Source organism: Poecile atricapillus, chromosome 9 (genome assembly GCF_030490865.1).
Source record: "Poecile atricapillus isolate bPoeAtr1 chromosome 9, bPoeAtr1.hap1, whole genome shotgun sequence".
Taxonomy (NCBI): Eukaryota; Metazoa; Chordata; class Aves; order Passeriformes; family Paridae; genus Poecile; species Poecile atricapillus.
Window position 1 is genome coordinate 8015915 of NC_081257.1, and position 18469 is coordinate 8034383.

The 18469-nt window shown below is 43.0% G+C and overlaps 1 protein-coding gene across 2 annotated transcripts in view; it reads right to left on the reverse strand.

Moving 5' to 3' along the window:
- The window catches only part of MAPKAPK3 (MAPK activated protein kinase 3), a 53166-nt gene that overhangs the window by 12160 nt on the left and 22537 nt on the right, over window positions 1–18469 (reverse strand). For both annotated transcript variants that reach the window (XM_058845208.1, XM_058845209.1), the window contains exons 3-8: window positions 7934–8073; window positions 7036–7100; window positions 4877–4956; window positions 3317–3440; window positions 1785–1860; window positions 1481–1605 (exon numbers count right to left, since the gene is read on the reverse strand). In XM_058845208.1, the coding sequence (XP_058701191.1) occupies window positions 1481–1605; window positions 1785–1860; window positions 3317–3440; window positions 4877–4956; window positions 7036–7100; window positions 7934–8073 (610 nt within the window). The remainder of the gene's footprint in view (window positions 1–1480; window positions 1606–1784; window positions 1861–3316; window positions 3441–4876; window positions 4957–7035; window positions 7101–7933; window positions 8074–18469) is intronic.

Here is an 18469-nt window from a genome sequence, read left to right on the forward strand (position 1 = left end):
GACTACATCAGCTGATGTTTTGAGAAATGATGGAAGACAACAACTACCATAGGCTGTGAATAAAAGGGACAATGAACTTTGACAACTGAGAGGCCACTAAAAAGATAAAAAAAGTCAAATAAATGGATTGCATAAACAGGCTTTGCAGCAGCTTTCTGTGAACATGGGATCTACCAAAGCAAGAGCACTAATAACCGAGATATGAGATGGTGAGAGTCTAGACAAGAGTTTCATTAATGTGGGTGGACAGACTGCAAACATTGCATCCCAAGGAAGTTATTTAGAAGGACTTACACAAAACCTCCTTAGGGAACCTATAAAAACTTCTAAATAAGAGGTCTCTTTTAGGAACATCACATGCAAGATGACTAAATGCTTGCAATGAGTTGCCAAAGGTACATGTTTAGTTTGTTGAGAGAGGCTGCAAAGGACAAGCACAGCACAAAGCAGGGAAAAAAGCAACTTGCTGAAGGTGCCTCATCAGCCTAAAGAACACCCACAGATGAGATAATTTTAATAGGATTGAAGGTAGAGGGCCCCTATCTCCATCCACTCAAACATACAGAAACCCTACACACAGTCCAAGCACATGTTCTCTCACTGAGCATCTCTAGCCTGTTTTTAACTGCTGGAATATGAACAAGACCCAAAGCAGAGAAAATATTTAACTAGAAACCCATGACTAAAACATCTCCCCCAACAATGTTCAGCTGGCTGTGCTGCACACACAGCCACGAGATCCAGTGAGGAGTGAAGATGCCACAGAGCACAGCAGGGTCCAAGGGTTATTTGTTACTGCTAAACAGCAGACAAAACCAGGATCACAGCTATATAAAGGGCTTGCAAGAAAAACAGATAAGCCCAGACACTGCCGACCCTTCTCTTTAATATGACAGGCAGGTGATAGTTCCAGCTTATGAGACTGTCAGGATAAGAGGGAATCAAAAATACCCCCTTTCAGGACATTGATTTGAGCCCAGCAGCTTTTGATCAATGACTTATACAAAATAAATTGTTGACCTTGATTTAAGTGGTGGCTGGCAAATTCCCACATCCCAAAAAGCTAGCATGAAAACTTGCCATCCTTGCTGGCTGGATCACCAAGGAGGGCAAAGACTGAATAAGTTCTTAAGACAGTTTGCTTTTCTTCCAGCTCAGCTTTCATTGGAGCTGTCCTGGCTGTCTCCTTTCTCAGGATTAGAGACTTCTGTTTCCAGAGGGTTTAATATCAGCATTCACTAGCACTAGCTGGATTTTGAAAGAAGGTTTTCAGCAGTCATTTACTTTTGTAGCACTGAGGTTGCTGGCTGGTATCTGAGATCCCCGTTGTTCTCTGCAGCACCTTACAAAAAATTGATTTAAATAGTAAAAGAAAGGAAAACAAAAGCTCAGACTGATTTTTAGAAATAGTCTCTTTGTAAGCACTGCAGCACTGCACACCACCATGCTCACACTCATCAGCACCAGGGAGGATTTTTACCTTCCTCTGATACTTCAGCCCACTCTGGATTGGGAAATCCATATTGCCCCATGCGAATTCTTCTCTTCATCCCTGGAGAAATGGCTTGACCGGTGTTTGAGTAGAATGGAGGGAACCCACACAGGCTGTAGGAGTGGACAAAAGAATTTTCATAACTAGGGGAGTCCTTTAACCTCTTAGAAAGTTTTATTCAAGCTTATACTCTACTGCAGGCTGCACAATCCCAGTGAACAATTACTTGTGAGTGCAAATTTAACGAGTTGTGTTCTCTTTCTGTTCACCACATTCCTTCCCAAATACTTACAGAATATACGTGATGACACCCAATGACCACATGTCACATGATTTGTCATACTTCTCAGGACCAAGGACTTCTGGGGCTGGGGAAAATGAAAATCACAAGTAAACAGAGTACCAGGTACTTCTCTTCATCTCCATCACCTTGTAAGTAGCAGCACACTTCAACAACAGGTATTAAAGGCATTAAAAAATACAACTCACTGCAGGAACTGGGTAGCACTTTCGATTGACAAGTTCCTAAAGACATCTAAAATAGCTTTAAAAAGGAGGAACAGAGCTGGAAAAATGCCCTACTCCTCACCTTGGTGTCTCTCTGCTCAAGGGAGTACTAAGATTACCAAAAAGCAGAAGGAGCTACAGCTAAATGTGTACAGGGAGACACTGCACTGAAAGAGGCAGGAGCATATGTTCCAGCAATCAGAATAGAAAGGCCCTACTGGAGCTGTGATAAAATTTTGAACGATACCTGGGTGGTGGGTTTAGCTGCAGCAGCTATAGGGCACTGTATTTTTCTTTGGTCCCCAGAGCATTATATTTTTTCCACTAAGTAACAAAATTAGACAGAGATACATTTAGAGGGGATTTTATTCTTTATCCCCTGGGGCAGGTAAACTGGCAGGGAGCTTGATTTTGTAAGGAAAATTATTCTTTAAACATATGAGCAATCATGCTGGTTTATAAAAAGGTGTTGAGAAGGGAAATGTCAGCTTGTTTACACACAAATATAAAGGCATAAAAACATACGTGTGTAAACTCCTTAACATTTTATCACTAAACCCAGCTTACAAAAATACAGAAGAAGTCATCAGAAAAAGAGTATTGCTAATGTGATTATCTGCTCCCAGCGAGTAAGTCTCTTTCAATACAGAAAACTATACAAACTTTAATCAGAGAAGTAATTTTTCGAACAAATTAAGTCCTTTTTTCAGCAAAGAAATTCCAAGCATGGACTGCCCCAGTCAAACCATATGATAAATGACTATTAACTCAAGACTAAAATGAGTGCATAAAGGACAGTCTGCTGTGGCATTCATTACACAGTGCTTCAACTTCGGACAAAATGAAGTAAAAATTCTGCTGTGATTAAGTCACGTTGCTTCTTTATTACTAATTCCTCAATTTGCCAGCTTAAAGAAGTTTTACAGCTGAGGCAAGACTCTTCTCTCTTATTGCATTAATTTAAGCTAAGGAAAGTTTTGCACAGAAACACCCAAATATCATGAAGCTCAATTAAAATTACAGCTTTTATTGCATCATTCAGAGGAAACATCAGTTTACTTCAAGTGTAATCAAAAGGAATTCCCTCTCTTTCCTTGTATATCCTCATTTGTATCTCCTGTGAAGGCTGTTTCCTCTGCCATCAAGGCAGAAAGCAGGAGCACTGAGCTGTACTGGAACCAGAGTAGGTTTGGATTGGATCCCAGTTTAAATCCTGGAGGCTAACACTTCACATTACATCCACAATAGAAGACTTCCCACCCACTTGAAGGGAAGGAATGACTGAAACACAGAAGAAATGTGCCTTGGATAACTCACCCACATAATAAGGAGTGTAACAGGGGGTCTGCAGTGCATTTACAGTGGTTTCTTTGGCAAAGCCGAAGTCTGTGAGTTTGAGCACAGTATCTTTGTCTTTAGATGTGTAAAGCAGGTTTTCAGGCTGGAAGGTCACCAAAAGAGGATAAACAGGACAATGAAGAGATGTCTCTAATGAGCTGACAGGTCAAACTCACCACCACCATTTAGGTCTTCTTACTTGTATCACAACCCCACTGAGCACACAGAAAGTTCCCTCCCAACAAGAAGCACTTTTCCTCAGACTAAGCATCAACATCCTTCTTAGCAAGGTGTTTGGGAGAGCAAACCACAAGACCCTACCCAATAGGTATCCAGCCTGGCTTCTGGAACCTCTTACAGCTCTCTGCACCTCCTGGGACTGATCTGTGTGGTGACAGCAGCTGATCTGACACCACGCTGTGCCTCAAGCACCCAAGGGGCAGGACAAGCAAAATCCTCAACCAAACCCTCCATGAGCAACTGAAACAACTCCATCACAATGAACTGATACAGACACAGACCCTTTGCTGCTCCCCCCTCCTCTGGATCCTGAAACCTGAGTTAATTGCACTCTTGCTCCACACTCCATACAAGCAGAAGTGGCACAGAGGGAAATACAAGCTCTTGTGCCCAAGAACAGGGACAACAGGGTATTTCCATTATCTACAATTAGATCAGCTCATTTCCCAGTTTACCCCCTGGTGACACCATGATGTGTCAGTTCTCCCTCCAGCTAAACACACAAACATCTGTAGAAAATCCAGCAGCTCAGAGCTGTGGAATTGATCTGATGCCTCAGTGTATCATTACATGCCCTGTTCTCCAGCACATTCCATCATCCCTCACTGTGTCCCTGTGTTGGAAATGCTGGGGTGAAGTGAGCTTGGCTTTGCTTGTGCTGTGCACTTTAGAGCACAAACACAAAATACAACCCTGCAAACTCTGTCAGACCCCTACAGTGAGACTGGGGTTCAAACTTTACCTCATTAAACACTGGCAGTAACTGAGACCTCCCTATTTTCCCAAATATTCACACATGTTGAATGGGTTAGAGGCATGAAATTGCTATTATTCCTCCCAGAAGTTTCCCCTTTTTCTGAAGGGTTTTGCTGTTTGGGGATTTTGTGGAGGTTTCTTTTGCCTGTTTTTTTTTTTTTTTTAATGCAGGTATGATACTGAAAGCAACTAATAACTAGCAAAGACTGTAAATAGAGGCATCTATAAGCTATAGGTTCACTTGAAGCAGTGCTATTTTCTTGCTAATTAATGGATTGCAAGTGGGCAGTACCTCTTTAACTAAGCATCTGACTATCATGAGATTTTTCTGCATTCCGTACACAACTGGAAGGCATTAGCACACATGAATATTCCAACCTTGGACTAGTTGCAAACTAGTGAGCAAATCCGTTCTCACACTGGCAGAGGAACAGGAACACTTTGACCATCTGACTGCATTCCCAGTTCTGTTAAAATCACTGCTGCCCAGGATTTTTCCTGCCACAAGTCCTCTTCCCCAGCCCACACACCTTGGGGCCTCACCTTGACATCTCTGTGCGCAATGTTCATGGAGTGGAGGTACTGGATGGCTGTCCCAATGTCTCTCATTATTTCAGAGGCCTCTATAAATACAATTTTAGAGAAAGGTCACATTAACATTCCCACTGTAATTCAGAGACATGCTTGGGAATGCTTATGGCTTACAAACAGCTTGCTGGAACATGGGGCAAGCGTCAAGACTAGAGAAACCCTAAAATTAGCCCTACCAGCTGTGTTTTGGGTTTGCAGGCACCAAGCCCCCGACTGCCCGGCTGCTCAGTCTCCTCCTGAGCGGGCGTTGCAGCCCAGCAGCTCAGACTCCTCAGGAGCTTGGAAATTCGTGCTTTAATTTACCAAAAAAAGCAGCAAGAGCAGAGCAGGTACACAAGCAGCAACTGTTAAGTAAGGAGCCAGAACCAGCACCTTATCTCTAATTGTCCAGGACATGTCCTTGGTTGTTTGAGACAGAAATTTAACTTTCAGCTTCTAGTTCAGGGGTAGGAGGATGATCTATCATATTTTCTAAGAATAGAGCAAGATAACAATATAGTAATTTCAGGGTAGGTCACATCTTAATTCCTCACTGTCTTTAGAAGTTTTCCATCAGGAGGAAGAAAATCAACAGTTCTATTCAGCAAAGCCCAAACTGCCACCTTTGAAATAATACATTTCAAAAATTTAACATAGCCCCAATGGGAAATTCTAGTGGTGGAGCTGCCTTGCAACAGCAGAGCTCTGGGAGTCTGGAAGGGTTCATTTACACAGGGACGGGTTTCAGTGCAGGGAGGAATGACATTCCCATGTGAGCTTTATATCACATCTCCATTGGCAGGGAAACAATAGAAACTTCAGCCTGATCCTCTGGGTTCTGCATAGGCAGAACTTGTACTGCAACCTGGAATCCTTTTGCACATGGCTCAAGACTGAAACTATAAAATCTCAGACAAGGACAATCAGAATGCAGAAACACTCCTATTCTTTGGGGGAAGCCCTGCACAACCTCCTCCTTCCTGGTCCTAATGGGAAGCTGTGGCTATGTAAATAGGCAGTGAACCTGAGAAATCCAGTGGGTTCATTTACCTCAGGAGAGAAAGAAGGTGTTTTTTTGTTTAACCAGGTGATTTCTGAGTAAGTATTTATAATGTTATACAATGCTATATAATGTAGAAAAATAATGTTTTTAGTAGAGTGCAGTTGCTAATGCTCATGGCACCGGTTTTCTCCCTGGAATTTGTATTTTAGAGAAGAACAAATAAAGTTTCTAAAAATGCTCATTTTCCCTGCACAAGTCTCTTATAGGACTAAAGAGGATTCATCCTAGGCTCAGAAACACAGGAGAAGAAAACAGACTGGCCTCTACACCGGACCTGCAAAATGAGTCACAGTAATTTACAAGCCAAGGTGTATATTTTTCTGCTTCTAATCACTCTGTCAGGCCAATAGTTACAAACACTATCACCATACCAATATTAATGGTTTTACTCTGAGCAGCTCTTGTCTATGATGAGGGGCAAGGAGAACCATGGCCAGGCAGACCTGTGGTTCTCTGTCAATAAAAAATAGCAAAGACAACAAAAATGGCAAGACTAGTCCAGTGCAAGCTCTGTTCCTGCCTCATGGCAGGGCTTTACACTTGCTCAGTCCCTCCTGCAGACAGGAAGGTTTGTTTGCAGTGTGGTTAATAACACTTCCTTTCAAGTAGTGCTTTAAAACCCTTGAATAGGAGATGTTTCATCAGATGTGATTTGCTCATTATACTCATGACCTAACAGTGTGCAGTGATGCTGCTTGAGGGACAGCCAGAGAGAGAGCACAGCAGCAGCTGCACTGATCATGGCAGAGGTGGTCTGGCACGAGACCAGGGATCAGAGGAACAGATGCTCTCATGGTACAGGAATGAAAAAGTGGAGTAGATTTGTAGAAAGGTTTTTCTCTAAATCTTCCACATTTTTCCTGAACTTTGGCCAATTCTCATAACTCCTGATTATCAAGAACTTTTTATGATCACTTTTAACACACAGTGGGATAATTAACAATAATAATAGCATCAAACACTACCATAAATAAAATCAAAGAAAAATTCCTAAAAGGAAACATGGGACAGAGAAATGGAGGAGAAAAAGCCTTTCACAAACTTTAATTTTAAACTTGTGATGTTTCACCTCTCTCAGTGAAAGCTTGGTCTCCTCTCTCCTGGATCCTGCTAAACAGCTCTCCTCCCTCCATGCTGAAACAAAGAACACAAAAAAACCCCACCTTATATTAGCAGAAAGGACAAAATTAACACCTGACTTGCATCCATATAATCTCATAGAACCAAAGCAGGAACAGATAAAGATTATAGGCTGCCTCCTACGCCAGTGCTTCCTAAACATCACACTCACATCAATGTGGAAAGCCATTCTGGTACAGCATAAATAGAAAACAAAATAAGACCAGGGAATTTTGATGCTTTCAGTTTAATCTACCTTGTCACAGGGAACACGACACACAAAGATGGGAAGTCAGATATGCCAGCACTGGGAGGCTGACAATAATCTTGTTTCATGTAAAGGGTGGAGAGGAAGAAAAAGAAAGAAGCAAAGACACCTAGAAGAATTATTAATTTGTCCTCAGTGAAAAGGACAGTAACTGTGGTATTGGAGACTAGGGAGAGAATAGAGAAAATTAGAGTCAAAATAGTTATGACAGGACAGATCACATTTGGATCTTTGGATTTACATCTGAAGTTGGAAGCTGATCACAACCAAAGCAGAACATATTGGTAGAGACACCTTTCAAAAGTGTACTAATCAGTCAATACTTTAATGAGGACAGTTGCTATGGATTACAATGAAAATTTATTTTCTGGTAAAGGTTCTTCATTCTTCCAGCACACAGGGTGGCTGAAGCAGCTGCACATCTCCTTACCTGTTCCATAAATGGAACAAGAGATTTCCTGTGCAAACCAAAATTGTGCTGCTGAGAAATGCCCCAGCTGCCATCTAAGCCAACACCTTCTCCCACTCCCTCCATCCCTCCCATGGCAGTGCCTGGTGAGGGGCTGCTGCTGGTCCCTACCATTCCATGACAATGAGCAGGCATCTCTTTCCATGATGGATATTCTCATACACATCCAGGACATGGACAATGTGAGGACAGCCCGAGGCTCGCCAGTGATACTCGACTTCCTGACGGGCTTTGGGGTTGTCGTACAGGAGCTGTGGAGACAGAGCAGAGAGCAAAGTAAGTGAGGCACCATCGTCCTATCAACTGGCACCAACATGCACTGGGGCTCAGAGATGAGCCCCAGATCAGAAAACCTTTTCCAGCCAAAGGATGAGAATCCATCATGACATTTTCACCTTCTCTGGGCTGTCCAGTTAGATTGAGGAATACAGAAATAATTGGTCCCTTGGAACTGGAAGGGCCTTGAATGACAGTAAGGAGGGATTTTGAATGTGAGATGGAGACAGGTCTATCTTACCCACTTCTGGAAGGGAAATGGAAAATTTTTCTTACTTGTTTGCAAAACTTTTAAACAGAGAATCACCCTACTAAGGACAATAACTCTCCCACCTGCCCCCAGCTGCTGGGACAAAATACTTCCAGATGGGTGCAGTGCAAATCCTGCAACTTAAGTGAGACTTCAAGCAATGAGGACTTTTACAATGACTCTGAATGTGCTTCTTAAATACTACACACGCTTCTGACCCCACAAGGTAAGAAAGGGACATTTGGCTATCCAGATGCTTGAACTTTTTTCTGTCACATGCAAGGCCAGTTTATTTTAAAGGCACTAATCTCTATAAGGGCAGCAAGAGCTCATCCTTTTCTGATCCTGCAACCTCGTGCACAAGAAGTGTGTCCCTTCCTGTCTGAAGCACTGCTCTGTACCCGACACCACAACTGAGCTTTTGTGCAGTAGGGGCACATTGCTGAATCGTGCCTGTTCCTCTCTGCCTCAGCTCTCCAGACACCACTAACACTCTGTGACAGAGACTCCCTTTACTGCACGTTTGTGCAGCTCCTGCACAATACAGCTGTGATCTGAGTTTGATACTTTATGCCCTATGGTAATAATCATGGTGATGATGGAGCAACAACAAAACTGATGCTATATAAAGCATTGTTAAATGTAGTGAAACAGAATAAAAAACAAGCAAAGAACAATCACCTCTGATATATTTGTGTTACAAAAGGTCCACAACAACTATGGGGAACTGTTTTCAGACAGGCAAATAAAAAGAATCATTTCTGCACTATTAGGCCTGAGCATGAAGCTCTTTCTGCTCACATTTGCTATCGGATCCCAGTGAAAACACAACTGCATGAAAATTCCTGAAAGCAAGAATTAACATGTAACCTGTCATTAGGGACTGATGAATCAGAGCAGGAAACTGAAATTGTTTCCATCTAATAGCCAACTTAAGCCACAAATGGTGTCACGGGCACCTTCAATACAGGCAAACAGGTCACAGGAAGGAAGACACAAATTCAGTTTTCTTTATTTACTTCAATACAGACAATTTACATCACTGGGAAAAAATCTCACACCTCTTTGCTGTTTCAGCATCCCTTTCAGCAGAGCAGACATGGTAACATGGCAGGAAAGGTCTGCAGCCCTTCATACAATGCTGGGGAAGTGCTCAGGAACGACTGGAAAGACGGTAAATGCTTCTCTTCCAGGCCGGGAACAGGAAAAGGGTGACAGCTACTCCTCTACTGAGTGCACATTTTTGTTTTTCTGTGAAGGATGGGAAGGCTGCAGGAGGGCACAAGTGGGCTCAGGAGGGCAGCTGGCTCTGTAGCTGAATGTGCAGGAACCCCACACCGTGCCCATCCCGGGCCCCAAAGCACGGCACCAGATTTACAGCAGAGCAAGGGGCTGGAGGAACTTTCTGGCCAAGTTCATTGCCCTGGCAGCCAACCTTCTGCACGGCTGTCATTCTGCAGCCACAGCACCCCCTTTAGAGATCACTATCCGCCTCTTCCTTCCTGCTCCAGCCCGGCTATGGCCTCATTTCCAACACAAATAACTTCCTAAAGAAAGAGATGGCTCCAATTTGGACAAAGAGCCCACTAGCGAGTCCAAGTGCGGTTGCTTTGCTTCTTTCAGCCATCAGCCCATTCAGCAGCCTTTCCTTCACAGCCACTGTGTTCTAGCTCAGTAGGACTGTCCATCAGAATTTTCCCCTCTGCCCTTCTGAGTTTGGGCTGTTGCCTAGCGGTCTCTTCAAAAGTTAATTAAATTATGTGTGCCACAATAAAGCCCAAACACCCTCAAAACTAACCAGGCCTCACAGTGTTTATTGCTTGGATATTACTGGATTAATGCCACTTGTGAGCAGGACACTTCCAAAAACTCCTCCTGTATCCTGTGCTACTGATCAGACATTCCCATTCTCTATACTAATGTAACTGCACTATCATCTGTGTCTATTGTGCTTGCACAGTGCACAGAGATGCTGTTTTTCAGGTTTGTACCAAGTGCTTATGAAAATTGTTTCAGAGAATTGAATTCTCACTCTCTGAAGAGCTTTTACTTGGCATTTTGATGCACACAAGGATGCTGCAGTTTCTTTTCTCCACCCTTCAAGTAAGTTTTGTACACTTCTTCGTGCCAAGATTGAATGTACTCATGTCAAGATGACACCTGGAGGAGCAGAGAAAGGGAAATTCAAAAATAAAGAGCAGATACACATACCAAGTAACATCTGATATACCAACCAACTGTTAACCTTTGGATTTCTCCTTCTGAACTTCAAAAATAAATGAAATCTTCTCTTTATGTCTAAAACTGGAAGGCAGAACTGTACCTTTTAAGACATTTTAGAGACACAGACACTTCTAAAATGAAAGCCGTGTAGGGTTGAAAGCACCAATTTCTGAAAAATTTAGGTGATTTAGAAACACAGTCTAAAATTTCAGACTTGTGATTAAATATCACAAACTTGCAAAGAACCCAAATGGATATTTTGCCATCTTTCTGAGCCCAAAGAGCGACTGTACTTCTATTGCTGCAATAGCTTTGATAAGGCTTCAATGAGGTTCCCTGAGACTGTACAAAAGTGCAGAGACAGTTGTGAACAAACCCAGAGTTTCAGATCAGGTTTCCAGTGCTGCTGGTTTGGGGAAAGAGCAGCTTTGGAAACATGAGCCCCCAGTCACTGCCCTAAAGTTCCCTCGGGGTTCAGCTGAGTCACAGCATGTCACGATAGGCTGGGGCAGGATCATGAACCAGCCCAATTTCAAAAGCACACAAACCTCAAGAGAAATGCTCCATCTCCCAGTTTCTCATGAGACCAGATGGCACAAAGCACAGCAGCCCTTGCACAACTCCACGAGTGTGTGGTCAGACAACACATTTTGCACCAGGAGCTGCTCAGTACAGAACTGGAGTTTTGCTGGAGCTCAGCATCAGCAAACCACTGCCTAAAAGCAGCAGATGAAACAGGAAGGTCACCAAAAACAGGGGTGACGGATGGAAGGCAAGAAAGCACAGGATGTGATCCACACAACTGTCCTCAATATCTGAAAAAGCTGGAGAAAAGAGCAGCACAGTGGGAGTGTTCAGGCTGTTCCTGAGGAACAACAGGGCAGATGCCAGCAGACACTCCAGGATGTGCTGCCAGTTCAGGGTCTGGGCAGTGCAAGGAAGCCTGAACTCTTATTCTGGGGCATTGGCCTAACTTGGGTTGGGGAGCACCTGCCAAACAAATTCTAAACTGCAGTTTGGAAGGCTGGCTCTGTGCAATTTCTTCCTGTGCAGAACTTGATAGAAAGAAAGAAAGGGGAAAAAAAAAAAAAAAAAAAAAAAAGGAGGCCAAAAGGTGACACAGTATCTTCTAATTGCTTTCCCATTGATTCAGTGTGGTGTACACAAGGAAGGACAGCAGGAACCCATACTTTAATGGTCTGATCTATACAGGAAATAACCCCTGGGCTCCAGGGAGTGGCAAGTGATCTGGACTCTGAAACTGTAACAACTGAGAGGGAAGATATCCATAGGCATGGCTAGGGAACAGGCTGAGGAGAGGGAACAACCACTTCTCAGTGACTTTCACTTTAATATTACTGCCAGATTACACAGATTCCTGTCAGACCTGCTATCTGCTCCCTACATAGGAGATTAAGACCTCCACTATGCTTTTTTTATTTATTTTAAATGTCAGCAGTTCTTCCTAGTTCCAAACAGGTGCTGTGCTTGGATTAGAGGTGTTACAGGCTCAGTTCTCATCTACTCCATGTAGATGAGAAAAACAGCATCTGACATTGAAACTGTGTCTTTCTTATATACACCAATTCCAGCATCTGAACCCCACAAGACAATCAGTTTTATACGCTATCTTCCTCACAGGAAGGCTTCCCATTATTAAAACAGAAATGAAACCTGCAGAAATTTTCAGTCCTAAGGGTCCTCAGCACACAATACTGACATACAGGCACTTGTATCAAGCTTATTTATGTTTCTAGCTGGGAAATAAAAGGTCTAAGGGGCTAAATGTAGCAATCTTTTGCTTGCTTTCTTCTTTGTATCTGGCTGTAACAAAAATGCTGAATCCTACAAAAATAAGCCTTAGGAAGTGAACTCACGCTGATGCACAGAACCTGACACCATTTGCAGCAGAGCAGTTCTTCCAGTCTCTCTCTATTCAAGAGGGGTTGATGGCAAAAAGAAGCTTGGATAATGTTTCTTTCATTCCCTCCCTCCCCTATGCTACTAAAAGAAAAGGGAGGAAGAAAAAAAAGAAAAAAGAAAAGAAAAAAGAGCTAATGGTATGGCTTTGGATGTTTTGTCTTTTATTACATCCTGATTATTTCCAATATATCTTTTAATTGAATGTTGACAATCTTTATCTGTTTCCAGGTCTCTTCAGAAGGGATAAAGCTATCCTTTGTGTTTGAACACTCAAGGAATTGAAATGATGAAGGTTTCCTTCCTCACACATCAGCAATGCCCATCAGCTGAGCTGCAGCATGAACCACATGTGTGCCTGCAATGGGGAATCCACTCCTGCAAATCTCCAAGAAAGCACCGATTTTGCTCCTTAAAATGAAAACAATACAACACACTTCTGCTTGAATTATTTAGTTTATTTATTATTATTTATCAGTCTACAGCTAAGGGCTAAAAGCAGGGCAGGGACAGGTAGAGGGTCATCTTAAACCTTGCAGTTGTCTGCTGTTATTTCAAATCCAGTTTAGGCTGCTGGAAATTAAACCTGCTTGGAGGCTCCATTGAAACAAAGTGTCATCCCCATTCCTGCAGAGCCATTCAAGCTGCCACAGCAGCTGGCATTCCCTGGCCTCTCCATGGGGGCTCACACACACAGCCAGTCCCAAAGGTGGGCTTCTCCAAGCTAATAATAGGAACAACAGTCAAGTAGCACAATTTGCCATCACTCCTGCCTCCAGTATCGAATCCTTTCCCTCAGCCTACTGAGTGTCAGGGTTGTACTGCCTGCACTGAGGGACCCTTCTCTACCCACATCTTCCCTCCACTCTTCCAGTCTCTACTCAGCTAATCCTGCAAATGGCAAGAGCTGCAGCAGATCTTTGGGACCTTGCCAGCACAAGTGAAAGTGCAAAGGACTCGGGGAGGATTCTCTGCACGTGGAGTCAGAGCCATGCTGAAACCAGCTCCCTGCTGACACACACGACTTCAAATTCCTTACACACATTTGAAAGGAAAAACAGGAGAAATGAGTAGAATGGGCAAAGATAAAAAAAAAACCAAACAAAAAACAACAGGTTAACAGAGAATTTTTTTTTTCCCTAAGGATTTGAGCAGTGGACATACAGCAAGTCTGCTGAAGAACTTCGCTCACTCCTGCTTCTCCATCCCTAGAGAGCACACACCACATAAATATTATTTTGCTCCAAGCCTCTCTCCTGCAGTGAATCAACCAGGTCTCTCAAAAATAACTTTGGTGTGGTTTCTGAATTTTATTTATTGTAGCAGTACTCTAGTCACCACCAGTACTCGCTGTGACTCTACAAGCTGAGGTAAATAAATGAGACATAGCACTATTAATGCTCTAATTACACATGCAACTAGCCATTCACTCTGCAAAGGTCAGCTGTCTTTGCTCATAAATGTTAGTGGAGATACAGGGAATGCAACTGAAATGGCAAAGCTGGGGGCCAGGATACATTTCAAAGGTATCTCCTTGCACACGTGAGGTTGGCATAAAAGGAAGCAGAAAAATGAGCCAAAATGCCCACAAAGAAAAGTGACTTTCCTGATACCCTGATAATCTTACAATCAGTGCCAAACATATGCAACTGTACATTCAATACCATGGGGTATGTGGAGATATAAATAAAAACCATGTATTTTTCTAGAACCATAATATTACTTTGTATTTTAATACCGTGCTTGTTCTGTGTGGATGGAAAAATATTCCTACTGGCACTGTAAGATTCCAGCTATTCTCAGTTGTGACAGCTACAAACCAGCTGCATGTGGCTTCTCTGGTATTCAAAACACTGCAAATGGATTTTAGAAGAAAAATAAATCACCAACAGCTACTAACATTCTGCTACCAGACAGGAACATCCTCAAACACTTGTTTCTACAAGAAGGCCTAGAAGTCAGCTCCTCTCTCTACCTTCTCCTGATGACAATTTCTACCACAAAATGCTGTTTAGCCAGCACTGAGGACTGCATTTAACACCTGCAGTCAATATTCAGCAGCTGGAGAGACTTGCTGTAAAGCCCTTTCCAAAACTCAGACACGCTAATCTGTGATTAAAATAAAATAATCTCTAGATCTGCCACTATATTCACTCTTCCTAAATTTCCAAATTGAGGAAGAGGAAATCATAATTTTCAGCTGGGATTTAAATATTTCTTACCTTATAATTTCACTCAAGTGTCTGATACAAGGTTTACCTTTGAAAAGGGAAATAAAAAAGGAGAAAAAACCAAACTGAAACAAAACAAAAAGCCAAAAAAAAACCCCTCAACACAAACTTCACTCCTGCCAGCCATAAGTTCATAAATTCTGATAACAAGGAGTCAGCTGACTTGGCTTAATAGTTTATACAACTCAATCCTTGACTAAGCAAAATGAATGGACCTTGCCTGTGAAACTTTGCTGTGTAAGAAAATTCCAGCAGTACAAAATACCATGGCACTTCCTCACATCTTCAGCTAATCAAACTTTCCCTCTGCTATAACTTTAGGTATTCATAGAACACTAAAGTAAATTCAAGGCTACAGTCTTGATCTTCCAGATGTTTAGGGTCGTTATGCCTTGAATCAAAGCAAATAAAAGATCACTTTAAACTTTGAGATGTACCCTACAGCAAACAGTTTTGACACCTGCCATAGTGAAACCTCCCACAATGAGAACACATCCTGCCTGTCCAGGACTCAGAGCTGTCTTGGGGCCAGTTTGAGACTGAGACACAGATTTCCACAAAAACTGTATTTTCTGAAGTGCCAGTAGTATTTCCTTATCTTTGGCATTGTTCTGTGCAATGCCTGTGACGCAGCAATACATCCAGAATACACCAGCACTTTTTGTGGCCATGAAATGGGCTGGAACATGTCTGCCAGCATGTGACCCTCTCACATGCTTCCCAATACTGACAGCTACAGATCCTAAGATCCATTTTAACCAGCCCTAATCCCTCCTCTTCCCAATAATATGTTATCCCACATAATTTCTGTTATATTTTGCTATATTTTTGTCTTACAACTGTGTTTTTCTTTAATAAAACCAAAACTCCTCTAACTAGTAGTAACATTCTACACACATTTTCCACAGAAAGAGGGGGAAAGAGCAAATACAGATGTTATTCCAAGTGCTCTAATTTCAGTTCTAGCTGCCATCACTACACCTGCACTGCTGTGTGGTACAGCAGGGCAGTGATACCAACATCAGTAAGCCATGACACAGCTTTGCTGGAGCAGGATGTGGCAGAAGGCACTGAGAAAATCTAAGTCTGATGTTCTCTTTCCTAGCCTTCACACTAATCAGCAGTAAGAAAATTAACACAGATGTGATAATACTATACAAAGTAAAAGCAGAAATTAGGAACATGTTTAATCTCATTAACCACAGATAACAGTAGCTCTGAGAGAAACCTGAGCTGTTCCTCAGCCTTTCTCTGTATTTTTTGCATGTGTGACTACAGTCATGAAGATTAAATCACTCAAGAACCCCCAAGAAGGCTTTAACAGAGGCTTTTTGGGTTGCCTGCTGGATTCCTGCTGTGGCCATTTGCCATGTGTCTGTTTTTTCACCCTTCTCTGCACCTCAGCCCCATTTCAGGACACTTCAGTGAGCTTCCCCCAGTACCTGCAGCTCTGTTCTCCTCCACAGCCCCAGCATTTGGCAGAGAAATTCAGAACGAAGATACTGTCCTGTCATCCCACTGCCCACACACCTAAACTCCTTTTTAGCTGACTTCCCATCCCCTTCCACATGAATTTCAGGCTGCCATCCATGCATGCAAAGCTTGGCAATATCCCACCCCAGGCCAGCTCTTTCTCAGACAGAGCTGTTCTTCCTCGACATCTCCTTCCTCTACACCCACATTTGTGCATTCTGTCGCATGACCAAGCAGTGTCTCTCTCCTGCTGCATCGTCAGTCTCAAGTATTCCTAAATCATCCAAAGAACCCAGAAATAAACAAAAAACCTCTCAAATCTTCCTTCTCCTATTCCATGGGGATCATCTACTTTTTTTAAGCATTACCTTAAGGGGGGACTTGCTAAATCCCTGACACCAGTGGCACTGACAGCCACTCCACCTCACGTCTCTTGCAGCAGAGATACTGAGATTTGACCCAGTTCTTGGGAATCTGACTGGAGTGACTCTGGCCAGCGCAACATCAAACACTCAATCCTAAAAGCTGTCAACTGTGACAACTTAACTCATCTGCAAAAATAAAACAAAGCCCTAAAGCCTTCAGCAAGGACATCTGTAAGATTTCTTTAGAGCTTCAAATCACTGCTATATGTTTTCACACTCATGTCTGTGCAAGCTCTGCCATCGGCATTTTCCAGCAAAGATCTGTATCTGTTTCTAAGGCACAACTCAGTACATAGCTCTGTGGATGAAAGCTTAATGGTCCTCCAGGCATAAAGATCCCTGGAACTGCTTATTGTGTACAGCCATGACAGAGAATAGTGTGACTGTGAACAGAAACAAAACTCTGCGGCATTCAGCAGAGCTAGAAATGCAAAGGAAGCCATTAAGAGAAAAAGTAGATTGTTCTCCCAAGACTTCTTGTCCTTATTTTGTCTGAATATATGTTCTAAAGCTAAGTAAATCAGTACACAGAAAAGGCAAGGAAAGAAAAGAAAAATACTCCAGGAGGAGGGGGAATTCAACAGATGGAATCAAAACAGGCAAGTGACACTGCAGTAAAACTGTTATTTATGTTACAATTCTCATTGATGGCTTTTGCCGGGTGCACTGGCTCAGCCACCCCTGGTTACAGCTCTGCTTTGCCACAATGGCAGCAGAATCCAGCAGGACTTTCCTTTCAAGCCCCACAGCACACTCCTGGAGCAGCTAATGCCTTACAGAACTCATTATTTGATTAAGTGCTCTTTAATATCCACAATACTGGAAAACACTTCTTAGAACGCAGCTGGGATCTGCCAGTTCATACACAGCCATATACTCCTTCACACTTCCTTTCAGAAACCTTAAACACCCTGCCAGCCACCATGAATCAAGATCCCCTCACCAGGTAAATGCCCCATCCTTCTAACCCACAGCCTGCTGACCACAGCTTCCCATTTCCATCCAAAGCTGGCACCTGCCCAGCCCATCCAGGCTCCCACTCTGCCTGTCTGAGCACCCAAGCTCTGGAGACTCTCCAGGAACTCCTGTTCCTGAGGAGTCACAGCTCCCAGCTACTCCAGGCAAGGTGATTTTACTCCCCCAGTGATCCCAAAGGAAGGCAACATCTTTCCATTTTGCTGCCCACTTTATTTCAGATTTTAGCCACCTTGCCTCCTCTAAAGCTTCTTTAGAAACAGGAAACAGGAAAACATCTACCAGGATATGCTGTGGAGCAAGAGGTGTGAGCAGAGGGCTTCTTCCCCAACATCCATGTTCCATTTCTTTGACAGAGGTTAGAGAGGAATGGTTCACGTTCCCTGCAATAAGCTGACAGGAAGCAATCAGACACCACAAAAGGTAGAACAGGGCAGCTTAAATGGAAGGGTGTTTTTTTGCCAAAATCAAGAGCATTTCCTTCACATTCCTGAATAATTTCCTCTCTCCCCCTGCCTTGTGTTGGCTGTACATGAAAAAGGAAGAGGAGGAGGATCTCAGGAATATTTGGAAGTCTGATGTTTTGATGTCTCATCTAAATCAGCATCATGCTGAGAGGACTGCACAGGGGTCAGAAAAATTAGAAGAAGCAAAAGCACTGCTGAAAACCAAGAAACATTCCAGGAATTAGATCCTTTTCATCTTTCCAAGCTGAAGCATATCCCTTTCCCTTCCTTAAGGCACTGTCCTTCCCCTCCTCTCCCTGCAGCAGTAGATGCCTGTGGTACACTGCAATGTTGGCTCACTTCCACAAGTCAGCGTGTCTGAGACAGAGTCTGGGTTGAGGCGGGGGAGAAGGGAGTGACAAAGCTGG